Source organism: Suricata suricatta, chromosome 8, assembly GCF_006229205.1.
Source record: "Suricata suricatta isolate VVHF042 chromosome 8, meerkat_22Aug2017_6uvM2_HiC, whole genome shotgun sequence".
Classification (NCBI taxonomy): Eukaryota; Metazoa; Chordata; class Mammalia; order Carnivora; family Herpestidae; genus Suricata; species Suricata suricatta.
This window is the reverse complement of record NC_043707.1, coordinates 65,409,868-65,431,374: the sequence shown is the minus strand read 5'-3', so window position 1 is coordinate 65,431,374 and position 21,507 is coordinate 65,409,868. Positions and strand designations below refer to the sequence as shown.

General features: G+C 33.8%; 1 protein-coding gene across 1 annotated transcript in view; it reads left to right on the top strand.

Annotated features, from left to right (window-relative positions):
- The window catches only part of CCDC18 (coiled-coil domain containing 18), an 83,358-nt gene that overhangs the window by 20,371 nt on the left and 41,480 nt on the right, over positions 1–21,507 (top strand). Inside the window, exons 7-15 of the mRNA XM_029945801.1 lie at positions 636–757; positions 1,888–2,179; positions 3,900–4,024; positions 4,919–5,079; positions 8,126–8,349; positions 9,449–9,559; positions 10,028–10,159; positions 17,621–17,755; positions 17,939–18,016. Coding sequence (XP_029801661.1) covers positions 636–757; positions 1,888–2,179; positions 3,900–4,024; positions 4,919–5,079; positions 8,126–8,349; positions 9,449–9,559; positions 10,028–10,159; positions 17,621–17,755; positions 17,939–18,016 — 1,380 coding nt within the window. The remainder of the gene's footprint in view (positions 1–635; positions 758–1,887; positions 2,180–3,899; positions 4,025–4,918; positions 5,080–8,125; positions 8,350–9,448; positions 9,560–10,027; positions 10,160–17,620; positions 17,756–17,938; positions 18,017–21,507) is intronic.

The window sequence follows — 21,507 nt, the reverse complement described above, 5'->3', positions numbered from 1 at the left end:
TAATTTATAGGGGGAGATAGAATACCTAATGGGGATAATATACTCAGGGAGAGGGAGGACCATATAGAGGAAAAAGGAAAATTAAGGTGATTTTTTTACACTTCTCTTTAGGACTATCAGTTTCAAACCACGCTCAGCAGAGCCCTCTCGCTAGGTAGATATGTAGCAGAGGCAGATCTGCCAATTCTGACATCCCACCACTCCAACTTGAGTGCTTGACTTTTATCTGTTTTAGATTTGGACTGTGATTTCAGTGGGAGTATCCTATGGCTAAAATTTCAAAACTTATTTCTCCATAACATTTGCAGCATAGTTAGCCTTTAGTTAACGTCATGCAGCATCCCTACATGAACTGCTTGCTTTGCCCCTGTGAGGCCAGAGCACTTCCTTTCAGGTTGGCACTCTGTCATAGGCTCTCAACCAGTTCCAGACAGATGGTAGCATCCCCTTCCCTTTCCTTTGTTACAGCCCAGGAAGTTCACTTTGCTCCTTTCACTATAAGGCCGGGGACTTAAATGTGTGAAATACTTACTCTACTCTCCTGCTTATTTCTGAAATCACTACTTTTTAGTTTGAAGCACCTAAGATTTATTGACCACAGTAGTATGTCCACTTAAAACAAATTATTGTTTTAGGTTCAAGTTGAAGAAGAAATATTAGAGAAAAATCTAATTAGCTGTGAAAAAGAAAATAAAAGGCTGCAGGAAAAGTGTGGTCTATATAAAAGTGACCTTGAAATTCTGAAAGAGAAATTAAGGTACAGTATCTTGTTGCAGAAAAAGGAGTTTTGTGTGAAATGGAGAAAGAACTGAAACATTTTAAGATAGAATATTTTGTATATTGTAATTATGGCCTTAAATTACATAGAAAGTTGGGTTTCATGACTCAAATTGTTTTCTGGGTATAATGTTAGGATTTTTAATGAATAAAATGTGTTGATGGTAATATACTTGTAAACAGAGTGATATGATCAACATATTTGCTTTGCGTATATTTAGAGAAAATGAACACAAACATACTGTTTTTGTAGTATGACAACATTAGTTGGTTAGTAAAATATGTGTTCTGCAAATCATGAAAAATCACCTCATCTAATTTTCTCATTTCAGAGATGTTAAAAATGCAAAAAAGGAAACTGAACTCATTGTGATGTGTATCAGTATTTCACTTTTTATAGTTGAATATCCCATTGTATGGATATACCCTATTTTATTTACCTGTTCACCAAAGGTTGTAAAGATTAGATTGTTCTGATATTTGACTTGTTTATAGAAGGATATATGTATGAAATATATATGAAACTATTACTGCGTAGTAACCTGTTAATGGTTGATTACTATCATTTAGAGTTGTGGCTAATAGTTGATGATTTTTCCTTATATACCTAAAACTTTCTTGAGTTACAATATGTTGAATTAGGACGTGGGAGTTAGATCTCCTGTCTTACACTTTTATAAAGGGAGCACAAGTGCTTCAAAGATAATGGAGTTATCCTGCCTTTCTACTTACTGTGGGACACCGGGAAAGTGTTACAACCTTTATATACCTTGCTTCCCTTATCTATAAACAGTGATATTCGTGCTACCCACATAAAGTTGTGAGTACCTGGCATGCAGAAATTTTTTTAATGTTTTTTTAATATGATTTTTATTGTATTGTCAAGTTGGCTAACATACAGTATATACAGTCTGCTCTTGGTTTTGGGGGTAGATTCTCGTGATTCACCGCTTATATACAACACCTGGTGCTCATCCCAGCAGGGCCGTCCTCAATGCCCATCACCCATCTCCCCCTCCCCGCTTTAAAATATTTTAAAAGTGAGATTAACTAAATTGGATTTTCTGAAATGAATGTATATTTTTCATTTTTATGCTTTTTTCTTCATAGGCAGTTAATAGAAGAAAATAACAATGGGAAAGAAAAATTAAGGACCATGGCAGTGAAAAATTCAGAAGTTATGGCACAACTAACTGAATCTAAACAAAGTATTCTGAAGCTAGAGAGTGAGTTAGAGGACAAAGAGGAAGTACTTAGAGAAAAATTTTCTCTAATGAATGAAAACCGAGAATTAAAGGTTCGCGTTGCAGCACAGAATGAGCGACTGGATTTGTGTCAGCAAGAAATAGAGAGTTCAAGGGTGGAACTGAGAAGTCTGGAAAAGGTTATGTCCCAGTTGCCAGTAAGTATGAAAACTTTTGGTGAAACGCTTTATAAGAGATATCATTTTGTGGTTGCTTTATTAGCTTTTACTTTATATGTTCTTTTTTACATATCTATCCTTTTGGTCATGAATTTCTTTTCTAGCTAATCCCTTTTCTTTTTCTGCTACTACCCTTTCTTAGTCTCTCAGTTGCCATTTGTAAGAATGACACAGGATTTCTAAAAAAAACAGCTTTATTCAAGTACCATTTACATATCACAAAATTCATGCATTTTAATTGTACTATTCATTGAGTTTTAGTAAACTTAGAAGTTTTTAAACAGTCACCACAGTCCATTTTTCAAACATTTGTATCATTCAGAAGATCCCTATACCACATCCATCCCTAGGGAGCCACTAATGTATTTTCTGCCTCCAGAGATTTATCTTTTCTGGATTTTTCATGTAAATGAAATTATACAGTATATGGTCTTTTGCATTCTAAAAAGTTCTGAGGATCATTCATTGTGATCTATATCAGTACTCCATATCTTTTTATTGTTGAATATTATTCAGTTGTGTGGCTATACCACATTTTATTTAACTGTTCACCAATAAGTAGATAGACATTTGGGTTGCTTCCACATTTGGACTGTTATGAACTGCTATGAGCATTTGCATGCAAGTCTGTGTATGGACATACTTTCATTTCTTTTAAGTAGATACCTAGGAATGGAATTACTGGGTCATATGGTAAAGTTATACTAAACTGTTTTCCAAAGTTGCTGTACCATTTTACGTTCTCCCCAGGAATGTATAAGGGTTCCTGTTTTTCTACAACCTAGCCAACATTTGTTATTGTCTGTCTTTTAGATTCTAGTCATCTTTGTGGGTGTGAAATGGTATCACATTGTGGTTTTAATTTATATTGTTCTAATGACTAATAATGTGGAACAACTTTTCATGTACTTATTAAGATGTTTTTATGATAGCAGATGGCCTCATTTCTCTTTCAGTTACGTATATGACCATATGTATAAGTGAAATTAGAAAGAAGGTAAGTATATGTCAGAAATCTGTTATTGATAACTGTAGAATAAAGGTGAGATTAGGAGACAACTATATAAATGTGCCATGGCTGGTTTCAAATATATGTATGTATATGTATATATATATTTTTTTTAAGTTTAAGTTTGTTTATTTATCTTGAGTGAAAGAGAGACAAACTACAAGTGGGGGAGGGTCAGAGAGGAGGAGAGGGAATCCCCAGCAGGCTCTGCACCATCACAGAGCCCGATGCGGCACTTGAACTCCTGAATGGTGAGATCCCAGCCGAGATCAGGAATTGGACTCCTAACTGACTGTGCCACCCAGGCGCCCTGGTTTCAAATATATTTGAATGAGTGGTAGACTTACCAATTTTATTTTATTTATTTTTTTGACTCTTACCTATTTTATTTTATTTTATTTTTAAAAATATAGCTAAAGTATTTTGGGAAATACTATTTGTGCCTCTGTTGTTTTTCACATAATGTCGTGTTATGTGATATCTCCATAATTATTTGTATATTGCAGGTTTATTTTAACTATTGTGATTTTTCTGTTATCTCAGTATTTCTTAATGTACTTATACTTTTATGCTTGAAAGATATTAGGTTGTTTCTATTAAATTCACACAATTTTCAAAATTAGAGTTCTGAATAAAACAATTGCATCATAGATATTTTAAGTTTATATATGTCTCTTTTTAAATTTGCAGTTGAAAAGAGAAATGTTTGGTTTTAAATCATCTCTTTCGAAACACCAGATGAGTAGTTTGTCAAACAAGGAAGGCAACTACATTCGCTGCTGTGAGGCAAATAAAATGTTGATTTCAGAATTGAGGTACGGTTTTCAGATGCTGAAGTTGTAGCTTATTTTTTTATTTTTTAAATTGGTAACTAAAATCCTTAATTGAGAAGATTAAAAGTTTACAGAAAAGTTCAGCGAGTATTATAACAAACATCTGTGTTTCCACAACTAAGACTTCATTCTTCGTTTTTCATTCATTCTTCATTTTTTATCAAAACCATATTTTTTCATTCTTAAGTTTGTGATATTTTTTTCAAATGTGTTTAAGTAAAACAGACCATTACCAGGTGGGTAATACCCATTGATCTTTCTCACTAGTCTCAGTTCTCCTCTTGTATCCACCATCATAAATTCGGTACGTATTCTTTAGTCCATTTTGTGTAGGTTTACATTCACACATACATGCAAAATATATATGCTTATAATGTTTGTAATTTTGCTTTTTTACTCAGCATTATTTTTTAAATTCGTACATGTTGAGGTAGGTAGTTGGAGTGACCGATCAATGGGTGGATTAGTGTAGGTAGTTTTAATAGCTATATAGAGGTCTGTCCTAGAAGTGTGTCACCACTTATTGACAGTTACCTTGTTCGTAGTTTTCTTCTGTTACAAACAGTGCTGCAAAGTATATACCTTTATTAGTTTCTTTGTACAATATGCCGCAGTTTCTCTAGTGTATATTCCTAGGAGTGAAATTGCTCGGTCGTAGCTTGTGCACATTTTTACTTTTACTAGGAACTATCCAGTTTTTAAAGTAGTTGCACCAGTTTACATTCCCATCAGTGGTATGTAAGAATTTCTACATCCTGCCCAATAGTCAAATAATATCAGAGTTTTAAAATTTTTGCCAACTTTAAAGGTAAAAATGGTATGAGATATTTATACAGATCTTTCTAATAGTTTCCGGTGTATTTTATTTTGTTCCAGGATTAAGCTTGCAATAAAGGAGGCAGAAATTCAAAAGCTTCAGGCAAACCTGGCCGCGAATCAGTTATCTCAGAATCTTATTGCTTGTAATAACAAACAAGAAAGTGGCAAATTAAATAGTGTAGAGATGGAACCAGTAGAACTAGGAGGTAGTCAATTAGGTGAGTATATTAAATTGAATTCTTTAATTCTAAGTTGTTTTTGATAGTTTTTTAGAGGAATGGATTATCAGATATTTAGTGTGTGTCATCAGTAATCTGTTATTACTAGTTATGGGGTGGTAAGACAGCAAGAATTTCAAAATTGTTGAACTTTGCATTATTCTTTAAAAATGACAAAGCCACCCCTGGTGGCTCAGTAAGGTAAGCATCCAACTTTTGCTTTCAGCTCAGGCCATGATCTCACCATTTGTGAGTTTGAGCTCCATGTCAGGCTCTCTGCTGACGGTGCAGGCCTGCTTGCGATTCTTTGTCTCCCTCTCTCTTTACTCCTCTTTCTCTCTTTCTCTCTCCCTCTCAAAAATAGATTTAAAAAACATTAAAAAATATACTTTACCGAATTAAAATTTACTTAACAGTAAGACACACCGATTTAAAATAACAAAGTTTGATATGTTTTGTCAAATATATTCTTATTAAAAACATATTTTTCATGTTTATACCCTTGTAACTATCACCACAATTAAAATATCTAACATTTTCATCAGAAGATATACAAATGGCCAACAGACAGATGAAAAAAATGTTCAACATCACTGATCATCAGGGAAATGCAAATCAAAACCTCAGTAAGACATTACCTCACACCTGTCAGAATGGCTAAAATCTAAAACACAAGGAATAACAAGTGTTGTTGAAGATGTAGAGAAAAAGCAACACTGTGCACTGTTAGTGGGAATGCAAACTGGTGTAGCCACTATGGAAAACAGCATGAAGGTTCCTCAAAAATAAAACCAAGAGCACACTGTATATACACTGTATGTTAGCTAACTTGGCAATAAGTTATATTAAAAAATTAAAAATAGAAACACTATATGATCCAGTAATTCCACTACTGTGTATTTACCCAAAGAAAACAAAAAATTAATTCAAAAAGATAATATGCACTCCTGTGTTTATTGTGGCATTATTTATGATAGCTAGGATATAGGAGCAACCCAAGTGTCCATTGATAGATGAATGGGTACAGAAGACACGGTGTGTATATATGTATTATGGAATACACACACTGGAATATTATTCAGCCGTAAGAAGGAATGAGCATAGCTGGAGCTGGAGGTTATTATGCTAAGTGAAATAAGTAAGACAAAGACAAATACCATATGATTTTATTCATGCGTGGAATTTAAGAAACAAACCAAATGAACAGAGAAAAACAGACCAAAAAAAAAAAAAACGCTCTTAAATATGAAGAACAAATATGGTACTGCTAGAGGGAAGGTGAGTGGGGGAAAGAATGAACTAGATAAAAGGGTATTAAGAGTGCACTTACCATGGGGCACCTGCGTGGCTCAGTTGGTTAAGCGTCAGACTTTGGCTTAGGTCATGATCTCGTGGTTTGTGAGTTGGAGCCTTGTGTCAGTCTCAGTGCTGACAGCTCGGAGCCTGGAGCCTGCTTTGGATTCTACGTCTCCCTCTCTCTCTGCCATTGGAATTTTGGTAGGGGTTGAATTAAATCTGTAGATTCAGGTGGTATGGACATTTTCACAGTATTAATTTTTCCAGTCCACCAACACGAATTATCTATTAATTTGTGTCTTCAGTTTGTTTCAGCAGTGTCTTATAGTGTTCAGTTTACAAATTTTTCCTCTCCTTAAATTTATTCTTAGGTATTTTATTCTTTTTGGGTCAGTTGTAAATTGGATTGTTTTCTTTCTGATCACCACTCTATCTCTGTTTGATTAGGGTTTACCGGGTATGACTTTTTTCATCCTTTTAATCTGTATTTTTATAGGTAGAGTGAGTTTCTGATATAAAGCATGTAATTGGTTCTTGCTTTTATAATCTAACATTTTTTTCTCTTTCATTGGGATGGTTAGACACATTTAATGCAACTATTGGTCTTTTTTGGGTTTAAGTTTATCACCTTGGTTTTATTTTGCTATTTATTCTAATGGCCTTTATTCATCTTTCCTGCCTTCTTTTAGATCAATTATATTTTACTATTTCATTTTTTAAAAATCTTCACTATTGATTAGTTAAGTATACTTCTTTACTTTCTTAGTGGTTGCCCTTTTGGTTAACATATGTATCTTTAACTTAATCATTGTTGTCAAATATGATTGGCTCCTGCCAGGAGGAATGACAGCAGAGAGAATTAGATATCTAAGTGATTAGAATATGGAAGAGAGTGATGGCATTATTAGCAGAGTGAATGCCAGTTATTAGAGATGTTGATAAATACGTCGTAAGTTCTTTTACATTAAAGAATATAGAGCTAATGATAGCCTAGAAAGCGAAATATTAGGGATATGGAGACTTGATAGGAAATGGCTACTTGTGCAACCCTTGCAGAAGGCAGAGTGCATCTCCACTTATTTCCATACCTCTGTGGGTTCTCATGCAATCATATACATTATGCCTCTTTAAAGCATTCCTGAAAGCTAAGTTACTTTTAGGTGAGAGTAGGTTTATATGTTTATAATGGAGAAAGGATGTATTCAAACAACTCCCTTTTATAACTCTCAGTAGATTTTAAAAAAAGCATCATTGAATTCTTATGAGCTAGTGTAGAGTAGGAAGATTTCCCAGTCTTCAGCCTTTGAAGTTGCATCTATATATACAATAAATAAAAATGTGCTTAATGATGTCAAGTTATCTGGAGAAATTTTGTGGTTAATTTCAGTTTAAGGAAACAATGATTTTTTAACAACGATTCTTTTAAACAATGATTTTTTACAGTGTTTTTTACCCAAAATATGGGAATTTTTATAGGTGGAGAAGGGCTCTTTTTGGTATAAAGGAATAGTCTAGAAAAGTGAATGATTCAGAAGTTATTCCTACTTTGTTATGTACTTAGTAATAGAAAGTATGTGCACTTACCATGTTCCTTCATTATCTTTTCCTTAAAGTACGTCTCATTCTCCATTCCCTTTAGTGTTCTTCAGATGAGAAATTAAACTTTATTTATGATTAAATCTTTCAACATTGAAGTAGGTTTTTATTCTTTAAGTTTTATACAGAGGAATTTTCCTTTTATGTTTGTTAGCAGAAAGAATAAAAGACCAAAATCAGCATTCTGTGAGCAAGCAATATGAAAGAGAAAGGCAACGACTTGCTTCTGGAATAGAAGAACTACGGACTAAGTTGATGCAAATAGAAGCTGAGAATTCCGATTTGAAGGTTAACATGGCCCACAGAACGAGTCAGTTTCAGCTGATACAAGAGGAGCTGCTGGAGAAAGCTTCAAACTCTAGCAAACTTGAAAGTGAAGTAAGCTTGTATTAGCTGTTTATATGTACTAACTTTGGAGATAAGAGAAAAGGTAGAGTTTTATCAACGTTGTATATGAAAGTCCAGATTTATACGTTAAAAAAAAATTAATGGTACCACATCAGTTACAAATTCTTTTAAAATTGTATTTGGAAACCTTCTGTTAAAAGTAAAATATTACTCTTTAGTGGCTAACAGGTCTCAAATATGGTGGAACTTATTTTGTATTGCAGTCTGTTATTTCTTCCAAGTTTAAATTAATATGGCCAAGGGCACCAGGGTGACTCAGTCGGTTGGTTAAGCATCCAGCTTCAACATAGGTCATGATCTTGTTGTGGTTTGTGAATGTGATTCGCGCATCAGACTCTGTGCTGACAACTCAGAGCCTGAAGCTGTCTCTGCCTCCCTCTCTCTCTCTGCCCCTCCCCTGTTGTGCTTGCTTGCTCTCGCTCTCTCTCTCAAAACACACACATACACACACACACATGCACACACACACATTTATGTTAATATGGCTAGCACACATTTACAAGTAAAGAACTTGGATTATGTGATTGGAATAAAAGGAGTGATAATAGAGGATTTTGATAGCAAACAGCAGAGCCACCTGGGAAGCCTGTTATACATGTAGATTTCCGGATACTGTCCTAGTGATTTTGATTCAGTAGGTTTAGTCCCTGTAAATCTAAATTATAGTCATCAGCTTACTTAGAAAATATCCTAGTACTGAGATTAATAACTCTTTAAATTACAAAATTCTTGTTGAAAGTACAGAAAAGGATAAAGAAGAAAATAAGTCATTAATAATTCTAATACCAGAAATAGCTACTATTAACATTTTTTATACTAATTTCAGTCTTGAAAGCTACTTTTAAGAAATGGGTTAGGATCCATGGAAACCAACTTGATAATAAACTATAAAAGAAAAAAAAGGAAATGGGTTAGGATGTAATTCTATTTGGACATAGAACTCAGAATTAAATTACTTACATATTATATAGATGGAATAGTCCCTGGTCTTTCCTTCACTAATCTTTCTTCTAAATTGCCGCTTACTTTTAAAAGTAATTTTTTAAAAATTATTTCAATGTGTTTTCAGATGACAAAGAAATGTTCTCAACTTTTAACTCTAGAGAAACAGCTGGAAGAAAAAATAGTCGCTTATTCCTCTATTGCTGCAAAAAATGCAGAACTAGAACAGGAACTTATGGTAAATATTACTGTGTGGTTACAAATTCACTGTGACTTTAACGCACTTGATTTGTGATAGTATGTTTGGTTTTCTTATCACTGTTATACAATATACCAAATAGGAAAAGGATACATTCTACTAAGTTCTTATGATTATTCGTTTTTTGTTTCTGTATTTTTAAGTTACTAGGCTTATATATAGCAAGTTGTTATCTGTAATTTCTTATTTTTATTCTAGTAGTATGGGAGGAAATAGTGAACTTTGATATGCTTTTCAGTATTTAAAAATAGTTGAATCTTTTCATTTCAATACAATTTTTTAAATAACCATTTTGTCTTATATATATGTTTAAATTTTTTTGATCTTTGACATATTAACTATTGTGATTCTTCAAAAAATAGAGTATGACAGATTTAATGCTTTACTTATGTACTTTTATGTAAAACTAGTTCTCAGTTATATTTTAAACTGTTTTTATATTTGTAGGAAAAGAATGAAAAGATAAGAAGTCTAGAAACCAATATCAATACAGAGCATGAGAAAATTTGTTTAGCTTTTGAAAAGGCCAAGAAAATTCATCTTGAACAGCATAAAGAAATGGAAAAGCAAATTGAAAGGGTAAGATAATAAGTTTCTTGGTGTAGACGTGATATATATTTAGAATATGAATGCTGAAAAGAACCTTAACATTACTAGCTCAACTTTCTTTTTTTAATAGAGGAGGAAACAGAGACCTAGAAAAGTAAGTGGCAAGTAGTATAAAGAGATATCAATAGCTTAAACTCTGGTGGAGAGTAGAAGTGCTCTTACCATTGAGTTGAAAGTAAAGAGTAAGAATAAGGTAAAGAAGAAGCTGTGAGACCAAAAATATAAGACTAAGTAAAAAATACATTATTTGGATGGATTTAATAGTAGAGTGGAACTAATAAGAGAAAAAATACATGAGCTTGAAATATAGAGCAATAGACATTACTCAGTCTGAGGAACAGAGGAAAAAAGATTTGGAAAAAAAGAACCGAAGGGACCTGTCCAATAATATCAGACTGAAACTCTATACCCATTAAACAATGACTCCCATTCCCCCCTCCCTCCACTCCCATCATTCTATTTTCTTCTGTCCTATGATTTTGACTACCATAAGTACCTCATATAAGACAGTATTTGTCTTTTTTGTGACTGGCATAATTCACTTAGCATAATGTCATTGAGGTTCATCCATATTGTGGCATATTGCAAAACTTATCTCCTTTATAAAAATGAATGATTTTCTATTGTATGTATATACCACATTTTGTTTCTCCATTTATCTGTCAATAGACACTGATTGGTATGGCCAGAACTTCTAGTACTGTGCTGAATAGACGTGAGAGGAGGCAGGGGTGTCTGGGTGGCTCATTTGGTTAAGTGTCTGACTTCAGCTTAAGTCATGATCTCGTGATTCAAGCGCCGCATTGGGCCTGTGCTGACAGCATGGAGCCTGCTTCAGGTTCTGTGTCTCTCCTCTCTTTGCCGCTCCCATGCTCACGCTCTGTCTCTGTCTCTCAATAATAAATAAATATTAAAAAAAAAAAGAAAGTGAGAGGAGGCATCCTTGTTTTTTTCCTGATCTTAGAGGAAAAGCTTTCAGTCTTTCACCAATTAAGTAGGATGTTAGCTGCAGGTTTTCTTTTTTTTTTTTTAATTTTAATTTTTTAAAATGTTTGTTTATTTTTGAAAGAGAAAGAGAGTGAGAGTGCACAAGAGTGGGGGAGGGACAGAGAGAGAGAGGGAGACACAGAATCTGAACCAGGCTCCAGGCTCTGCTCTGCACTTTCACCACAAAGCCTGATGTGGGGCTCAAACTCAGGAGCTGTGAGATCATGACCTGAACCAAAGTCAGACATTTAACTGACTGAGTCACCCAGGCACCCTGCTGTGGGTTTTCCATATATGGCTTTTATTATATTAAAGTAACTTTCTTTTATTCCTAGTTTGTTGAGTGTTTTTATCATGAAAGGGTTTTGAGTTTTGTCAACTTTTTTTCTGCATCAAATGAGATGATCATGTGTGTGTTTTTCCTTCATTCTTTTGATACGGTATATTACGTTGATTTTTTTTAATGTTTAATTATTCAGAGAGAGAGAGAGCAATGAGCTAGGCAGTGGCAGAGAGAGAGGGGGAATCCTGAGCAGCCTCCTTGCTGTCAGCACAGAGCCTGACATGGGGCTTGATCTTACAAACCTGAGCCAAAAATCCAGTTGGACACGCAAACAACTGAGCCACCCAGGTGCCCCTATTGACTGATTTTTATATGTTGAATCACCCCTGCATTCCAGGAATAAATCCCACTTGATTATAATATATAATCCTTTTACTATGCTGCTGAATTTGGATTATTATTTTTATATTGATTTTGGCATTATAAGGGATATTGGTCTGTAGTTTTCCTTTAGCGTCTTTGTCTGGTTTTGTATCAGGTTAAAACTGGTCTCCGAATCAGTTAAGTGTTCTCTCTGGGTGCCTGGGTGGCTTAGTCGTTAAGCATCCAGCTTCGGCTCAGGTCATGATCTCACGGTTAGTGGGTTCGAGTCCCGCATCAGGCTCTGTGCTGACACTTAGCTCAGAGACGGGAGCCTGCTCCAGGTTCTGTATCTCCTTCTCTCTCTGACCCTCCCCTGCTTGCACTGTCTCAAAAATAAATAAAAAGCATTAAAAAAAAATTTTTTTTTTAAAAGAAGTGTTTTCCCTTTGTTTTTTTTGGAAAAGTTGGAGAAAGATTGATAGTCTTTAAATGTTCACTGGTGAAATTACTCACCAGTGAAACTATCAGGTTCAGGGCTTTTCTTTTTTGGTAGATTTTTGATTTCTGATTGAACTTCTTTACCAGGTAGAGATCATTCAGATTGTCTATTTTTGCATGATGTAGTCTTTGTAGGTTTTGTATTTCTAGATTGTCCATTTCATCTAGATTATTCAATTTGTGGGCATATAATTATTCATAATACTCTTTTATGATGTTTTTCTCTTACTGCATAATTCGCAGTAATATCCCCACTTTCATTTCTGATTTTGGTAATTTGAAGTCTCTGTTTTTTAATCTATTGAGCTAAAGGTTTGTCAATTTTGTTTATTTTTCCCAAGAACCAACTTTTCATTTCATTGATACTCTTTATTTTTCTGTTCTCCATTTTGTTGATCTTTACTGTAATCTTTATTATTTCCTTCCCTCAAGTAGCTTTGGGTTTAATTTGTTCTTTTTCTGGTTCCTTAGGTTTTGAAGTTATTGATTTGAGATCTTTGTTTTTTGGGGTTTTTTTGGATGTGACCTGAGAACCAGGACTTTTTATTTTATTTATTTATTTATTTATTTAATATTTTATTGTCAAATTGATTTCCATACAACACCCATTGCTCTTCCCCACAAGTGCCCTCCCTAGATCTTTTTGTTTTTTAATGTAAGCACTTATAGCTAATAATTTACCCATTCACACTACTTTTGCTAGGTCTCTTAAGTTTTGGTAAGTTGTGTTTTTGTTTTCATTTGTCTCCTAAGTGTCTTCTAATTTCTTTTGTGAATTCTTTGATTCATTTGTTGTTTAAAAATCTATTGTTTAATTAATGCCACAGTTTTTTGAATTTTTAAATTTTCCTTTCATTATTCATTTCTAATGTCATCTGATTGTGGTTGGAGAATATATTTTGTATGATATCTGTCCTTTTAAATTTGTTGAGACATCAATTTGTGGCCTAACATGGTCTATCCTGTAAAATGTCCCCTGCCCACTTGAGAATGTATATTATGGTTTTGGATATAGTTTTCTCTAATGTTTGTTAGATCTAATTCATTGTGTTAAGTCCTCTGCTTCCTGACTTATATTCTGTCTGGTCTTCTGAGTGGGGTATTGAAGTTTCCAACTATTTTTGTAGACCTCTGTTTTTCCCTTCAATTCTTTCAGTTTTTACCTCATATATTTTGATGGTCTGTCATTTTATAATCGTTATATCTCACTACTGTTTTGAACCTTTTAGTAATATGTAATGTCTTTCTTTGTCTCCTGTAACCTTTTCTGATTTAAAGTCTCTTTTATCTGATATTTGTGTATGTACTCCTACTCTCTTTTACTATTTGCATGGAATATCTTTTTCCATCCTTTCACTTCTAACATGTTTGCATCTTTGGATTTTAAGTGAATCTCTTGTAGACATCATATTCAGTTGACCCTTGAACAACATGAGTTTGAACTGCATGGGTCTACTTATTTGTGGGTTTTTTTTTTTTATAGAAGTACTGTAAATGTATTTATCTTCCTTATAATTTTAATAACTTCTTTCTCTGGCTGTATTATAAGGATGTGATACATGTAACAAAATATGTGTTAATCAGCTCTTTATGTTATTGGTAAGACTTTGATTAACAGGCTGTTAGTAGTTACGTTTTTGTGGAGTCAAAAGTTATACCCAAATTCTTTTTAAAAAATTTTTTTTAAGTTTATTTTTGAGACAGAGACAGAATGCAAGCAGGAGAGGGACAGAGAGAGAGGGAGACACAAAATCCAAAACAGGCTCCAGGCTCTGAGCTGTCAGCACAGAGCCCATTACAGGGCACGAACTCACAAGAAGCCGTAAGATCATGACCTGAGCCAAAGTTGGATGCTCAACCAACTGAGCCACCCAAGCGCCCATTGGTTACACACAGATTTTTTACTGCACAGGGGACTAGCTCTCCTAACTTTTGTATTGTTCAAGGGTGAACTATAGTTGGATCATGTCTTTTTATCCACTCTGCCAGTCTCTGTCTTTTGATTGGAGAGTTTAATCTATTTACATTTAAAGTAAATGCTGATGGGGGTGATTTACTTTTGTCATCATGTTATTTGTTTTCTATATGCTTTATAGCTTTTTTGTCCCTCCTTTCCTACATTACTGTATTCTTTTTATTTTTATTATTTTTTTATTTTTGATACAGAGAGAGACAGAGCTTGAGAGGGGGAGGGGCAGAGAGAGAGAGGGAGATATAAAATCTGAAGCAAGCTCCAGGATCTGAGCTAGCTGTCAGCACAGAGCCCAACGCAGGGCTTGAACCCACAAACCATGAGATCATGACCTGAACCGAAGTCGGATGCTTAACTGACTGACCCAGGCGCCCCAATTCTTTTTTCATTTTCTTTTATGAATTTTGTATTGCTATTTTTTTGGTGTGGTTGTCATAGGTATTACATTTAACATTCTAAAGTTATATTATTCTAATTTGAATTTATACCAGTCTATCTTCAGTAACATACACAAACTTGGTTCTTTCACAGCTCCATTTTTGCCTCTTTCTATTGTTGATGTCACGAAATTACTTCTTTATATGTTGTGTGCCCTAAAATATAAGCTCATAATTCTTTCAAATGCATTAGTCTCTTAAATTATGTAGAAGAGTTGGAATTACAAATCAAATTTATAGTAATACTAGTTTTTACACTAGTTTTTTCCCTTTTTCTATAATTTTTTTTAAAGTTTATTTATTCTGAGAGAGAGAAAGAGAGAGTATGAGCTGGGGAGGGGCAGATTGAGAGGGAGAGAGAAAATCCCAAGCATGCTCCACACTGTCAGCACAGTGGCTCACACTCACAAACTGTGAGATCATGACCTGAGCTGAAATCAAGAGTCAGATGCTTAATGATTGAGCCACCCAGGCACACCCCTGATTGTTTTTTTTCTTTAAATATGTTAGTCTCTTAAATCCAATAGAAAACAAAAACTGCAATTACAAACCATTGTTAAAATAATACTAGCTTTTATCATTGCCCATGCAGTTATCTTTATTGGAATTTTTATTTCCCCATATGGCTTTGAATTACTGTCTAGTGTCCTTTCATTTCACTATGTAGAACTCCCTTCAGCATTTCTGGTGAGGCATATCTAGTGGTCACAAACTCCCTCCGCATTTATTTATCTGGGAATGTCTTAATTTCTGCCTCAAAAGGACAGTTTTGCTAGATAATACGATGCTTGATGGACATTTTGTTGTTGTTGTTGTTGTTGTTTTCAGTATATCAACATGTTTTTGGGCCTTCAAAATTTCTCATGGGAATCTGCTTATAAGGTTATTGTGGATCCTTTGTATGTGATTATTCATTCATCTCTTGCTGCTTTCAAGATTCTTTGCTTTTTGAAAGTTTGATTATAATGTGTCTTGGTGTTCCCTTTTGAGTTCATCTTACTTAGAGTTGAGATTTTTGGATGTTTATATCCATATCTTTCATTCAATTTAGACACTTTCAGTCATTATTTCTTCAAATATTCTTAATGTCCCTTTTCCTCTCTCCTCCTCATATGATCTTGTATGGTGTCCAACTGGTCCTTTAGGCTCTGTTCACTTTTCTTCCATCTTTATTCTCTTCCTCTGATTTGTTGTTTGATTATTTTCCTTTGAGTGTTTTCAAAGTTCCTTGGTTTTTATATTTTGTAATTACCTTAGTTCTGCTATATTTTTATTATATATGTATGCATGTGTTTAGTCTATGTAGATCACATAATTTTTGTACATGTCATGTAATATGTATATATATATGTATATATATATGCATATGCACATATCAGTAATTTCCTATCTTGTCTTCACAAAAGTCTTGAAAGTCTGTTAACACCAATTATTGATGAAGTTGTGGGAATGAGAATCTTACTTTTTAAAAAAAAATTTTAAGGGTCTTTTTTTTGGGGGGGGGCCGGGAGAGAATCTGAAGTAAGCTCCAGTCTCTGAGCTGTCAGCACAGAGCAGTGTGAGGCTTGAACTCAAGAGCCATGAGATCTTGAACTGAGCCTAACTTGAACATTCAATTGACTGAGCCACCCAGGCGCCCCAAGAATCTTATGTATTTTTAATGAAAGCATTCATTTTGATGCACATTGAAGAGAAATATCTAATGAAATTGGAAATGTGGAAAGTCCACTTCTAGGTGGTCTATTCTAAAGAGAGTAACATAAAGAGACATTACACAGGGTGTATTGTAACATTGTTGTGATGGTGAAAAATAGAGTATCAGACTGTTCTTGAGTAGAAGACAGCTGTAGTTTGTTGTTACACTGGAATGCTATACTGTTATAAAAAAAACAGTGAAGTAGGGGCATCTGGGTGGCTCACTTGGTTACATTTTTGACTCTTGATTTCAGCTCAGGTCATGATTTCACGGTTCATGGGATCAGGCCCTACGTCAGGCTCTGTGCCTGCTTGGGATTCTCTCTCCCTCCTTCTCTGCTTCTCCCAAGCTTGTGTGAACACACGTTCTCTCTCTCTCAAAATAAATAAACTTAAAAAAAAAAAGAACTAGATCCACATATGCATGCATGGATAAATATCCAGGGATAATTAGCTAAAACAATAATGAGTGAAAAAACCAAGTTGCTAAAACTTGCAGAAGTATTGTATTAATATCGTTCGTGTAAATTTTCAAAACCAAAATACATTACATATTGTTCATAGACCTACATATGTAGTAAAAGCAAAAAAAAATGTGTGAGAGAAACATACCAGACAATGATAGACCAATTTCAGTAATAGAATTGACCTTCCAATAACATAAGGGTTAGGGGCACCAACCCCCTGCTCAGTCAAAAATTTGCATTTAACTTTTGACTCTCATAAAACTTGACTGCTAACAGCCTATTCTTGACCAGAAGCCTTACTGAAAACAAAATAGCTAACTCATATTTTGTAGGTTGCAGGTATCATATAGTATATTATTACAGTCAAGTAAGCCTGAGAAAAGAAAATATTAAGAAAATCATAAGAAAGAGTAAAAATGCACTTATAGTCGTATAGTGTAAAAAATCCTCATGTAAGTGGACCTGTGTGGTTTAACCTATGTTGGTCAAAGGTCAACTGTATTGATGAGTGAGGAAATTAGCTATACTGATGAGGAATAAGACCTGGCCATTTGTTTTCATTTCTTCTCGCAAGGGAGAGAAACTGAAGGAAATTTAGCAAAATGCAAAAGTGTATGTAATTTCGGTAGTAATTTAACATAGGAGTGTTATATTCTTTTCTGTATATTTAAAATGTTTCATAGTTATAAAAAATTACATGAAATTAATAGATCCTGTTTTTACATTTAGCTTGAATCTCAACTAGAGAAAAAAGACCAACAATTTAAAGAACAGGAAAAGACTATGTCCATTTTGCAGCAAGATATAATATGTAAACAACATCATCTTGAATCACTAGACAGACTTCTGACAGAAAGCAAAGGGGTAAATCATCTTTGTAAAAGTGTTCTTTAAAAGCTGACTGATACTTTGTTTTTGTAACCTACCTTTAGTTCTAATTAAATCAATTGCTTAACAGTGATTTTAGTAATACTTATTTTAGTAATGCTAAAATTAAGATAGCTATGCATGTACTTATATTTTGGCTACCAATCTGTGTGTTTTCAGGAAATGGAAAAGGAAAACATTAAGAAAGATGAAGCTTTGAGAGCATTACAGAACCAAGTATCTGAAGAAACAATCAAGGCCAGTATGCTCAATTTTTAAACTTCTTAAATGGAGACATTCCTGTAGCTTTTTTTACTTTTCTCTATAAATTGTAAAAACTATTCAGACAAAAATTAGCAGGTAAAGATTTTGCCTAAGTCAGTGAACTTAGTTTCTGTAAGTATATTTTCTTCAGTGTGAATTATGATCTTAGTTATTTGATTGTTTAACCCCTACTTTTTTTTTTGCCTTAAGAAAGGTTTCTTTTTTAACAAAAAATGTTTTTTTAACAGTGGCTGCTTATTAACATTACCAGTAAAGAATTAACAGAAAGTGAAGGAAGATGAATCTACAAGTAGTCCAGTTTTGCTTATTTTTTTAACTAGTTCTGCTATAAGATTAATTAGGGGATAAAATCAGAATTTCTAGATAAAATACAGTTTTTTGGCTGGTTCATTGTCATGGTTAAAAGCATGGGCTTTGGAGCTAAACTGACTTGATTTTTAATTCTGATTTCAGAGTGCGTGCTAGTTGACTTTAACCCTGGCTGGGTTTTTTAAGCTCTCTGAACTTTAACTTTTTCATCTGTAAAATACAGATAATAATATTCTGGAAGAGGGTCAAGTGTGAGAAGTAAATGAAATGAAGTACATATACTTAGCATATACTCAGTTACTCAAAGTTTAGTAAGTAATTACTGTACATTTAGTACTTTTCTTTTGAATTTTTAGTGTTAAAAATAGGTCCAAACATGCTGTTATTCTGTCATATATAGCTTGAATATAAATAATATTTTAAAAATCCAGTGTAATTTTTGCCTGGAACTCTTGGTTTTAATCCATTTTGTGACCTAGTATGCCCATGTAAACACAATTATAACTTTCATATAGTGTTCTCCAAAACTTTTAACATTTAATGCATGTCAGTTCATCTCCTGATGTAAAAATAACCTCCAAGATCATTAACATGAAAAAGTCATTACTGTAAAAAAGTTGTAGGTGTGAAATAATTTCATTAAATAAAATCTATGTTGCCACTTAAATCCTGTTTATTAAATGACCTGACACATCTAGCCAATCATCTAGTAATTTATTTCCATATTTTAATAACCAGATATTAAAATCAGTAAGAGACTAAATTATGATATTGGGTTTTATTCCCTTAATAGCTTTAATAGGTTTGATGTTATTTGGGCAAATGTCAACATGAGGAAAAAATATAGAAGCAATGTTCATATCACTATACCAAATCTGACATACTGGATATTTGTAGTAACAACAGGATATTTGAAATCTAGTTCTCCCTAAATATATCATTACTACCTTCCTTTCTTGACTTTTGGCTTTGTGCCTCTACATACGTTAATTTGTTCTTTGCATTAAAAATTTTGAATTTTGTTTTTAAAGTAATGGATCAAAGAATATATTCTTATAATCAATAAGTTCTTGAAAAATGCAATCCAACTATTATCCAAGGAAATACAAACTAATGAAATCACAAATTCTACCTCCACAAAAGTTATAAGAATCAATTTAAAGTTATGTCACTTACGAAAGTTTGATTAATGAGAACTAGAAGATTGATGGGAAAATTCTGAGCAGGTAACAAGAAACCAATAAATTAAAGCAATTATGTTACCTGTTGATAAATAGAAAATTGAGAAGGTGCTTATTAGATTTAGAGGTTTTGTTTATTTATATTCTTTTGATTTGCTTTTATAATCCATTCTGGATTTTTTTTTCCCCAAGGAAAGTCAAAACTGGAAAAAATAAACAACAAAAAAAGAACTTAGCTGCTTTTGTTGGAGAAAGGTGCACACCTAGTTACCCCCAGACTATACTCCTGAGGAGATTCTTTGGTTCAACAAGCAGCATCTTTGTTTTGATTTCAGTCATTCATGTCCAGTTAATGACGTGTATTTATAAGTGGGTTGTATAAAGTGAATGATGCTTATCCAGTGAAATTTAGACTCTCAAGCTTCTTATTCAAATAATAAATCCCAAATAGTAGTAAATTTTTTGGGCTTTATTATTTATTAGTTTTAATTGATTTATTAATTTTAAAATTTATTTTTAAAAATTCTAAACCTACAAAAATATGTAAAGAATAGTACAGAGAACATCTGCAAACCCTTCACCTTCACTGTCTGTTAAATTTTATCTACATCCACTTCATCACTCTCTGCACACACATGTGCACACGCACCCACCCAATAGCAACCCTGTGTGCAAATTTTCTTTTTGCCAGACCACCTGAGAGAAGGTTGCGGATGTCACAGCACTATACACCTTTAATATTTAAAGTTGAGGCTCTCAGCACAGATCCACTGCGTTGGTGAAGGCTGTGAGACCGAACGTAGGCCGGGCGAGCCTAAGCCGTAATAATAAATGCCCTTTGCTTTTGAAAAAAAAAAAAAAAAAAAAAAAAATTTAAAGTTGCATCTCCTGTGAGCCAAAACTTTCTCCTATGTGACTACACCTCTTCTACATACCCAGAGAAAGTAAAAATTAATCAGTGACATCATTCAACACATAGTGTATGCTGAAATTTTTCCAGTCATTTAAAATTGTTCTGTGTAGCCTTCTACTCAAAGCGTGGTCTATGGACCAGCAGCATCAGTACCACCTAGGAACTTGTGAAAAGAATTTCAGCTGTGCCCCAGATGACTTACAAGAATGCTATTAGCATTAGAGGGAAAAAACACTCCTGAGTAGCTCAAAATTACACCAAGAAAGGAGCAAGACAAGAATCTTACTGACAGATGGAATGTAGAGCACATGTGCAAATTATGGCCCTTGCACTAATTTTTGTGAAAAAAAATTTACTGAAATAGGGTTGTTCTTTGCTCATGTGCTCTTTAATATTAAAGGTAGCATAAAGCATATGCAGCTGTGTGAACATTTGAACTAAGTTACATTGCTGCCTTTTTTTAAATGTTTTCACTGATTCAGAGCAAATGCGGCCATCTCCTAAGTTTGTTTGTTTGTCTTCCTAGCTAATACAGACATTTTCTTAGTGACTTCAGCATATTCAGAATATTCACACCAAGGCATTATTAGCACAATACACTAACGTGTGCTCACTTTACTATTTTTCTTGATCAAGGGAGCTTAAGGAGTAGGCTTAAATAGGTGAATGCTTTAGGGTGTTTGGCCTACAGGTTCTTGACAATTGGCCCCAGTCTGTCTTTCCAGTCTATTCTCCCCATTACCCATCTCCTGTAAATTGATTCTCTACATACCAACTAAGTTACCAACTTCACACTGTTCCCTTTCACATTGTCTTGTCTCTGAACACATTCCCTCTTCCTGGAATGCCCTCTTCACTTGTTCATGTTCTGTGTATTCTTCAAGACTCCAGTTTCTGGTTCCCTAATTTGTAATGAAAAATTGGTTTTCTACATAAATCTTTTCTGTGATCGCATTTTATATCCTAAGCTGGACTGTGTATTTGCTGTTTGAAGCAGTTAGGTAACATTAGGAGATAAAACTATAAAATATTGGGCACATAATAAACACTCATTAATATGA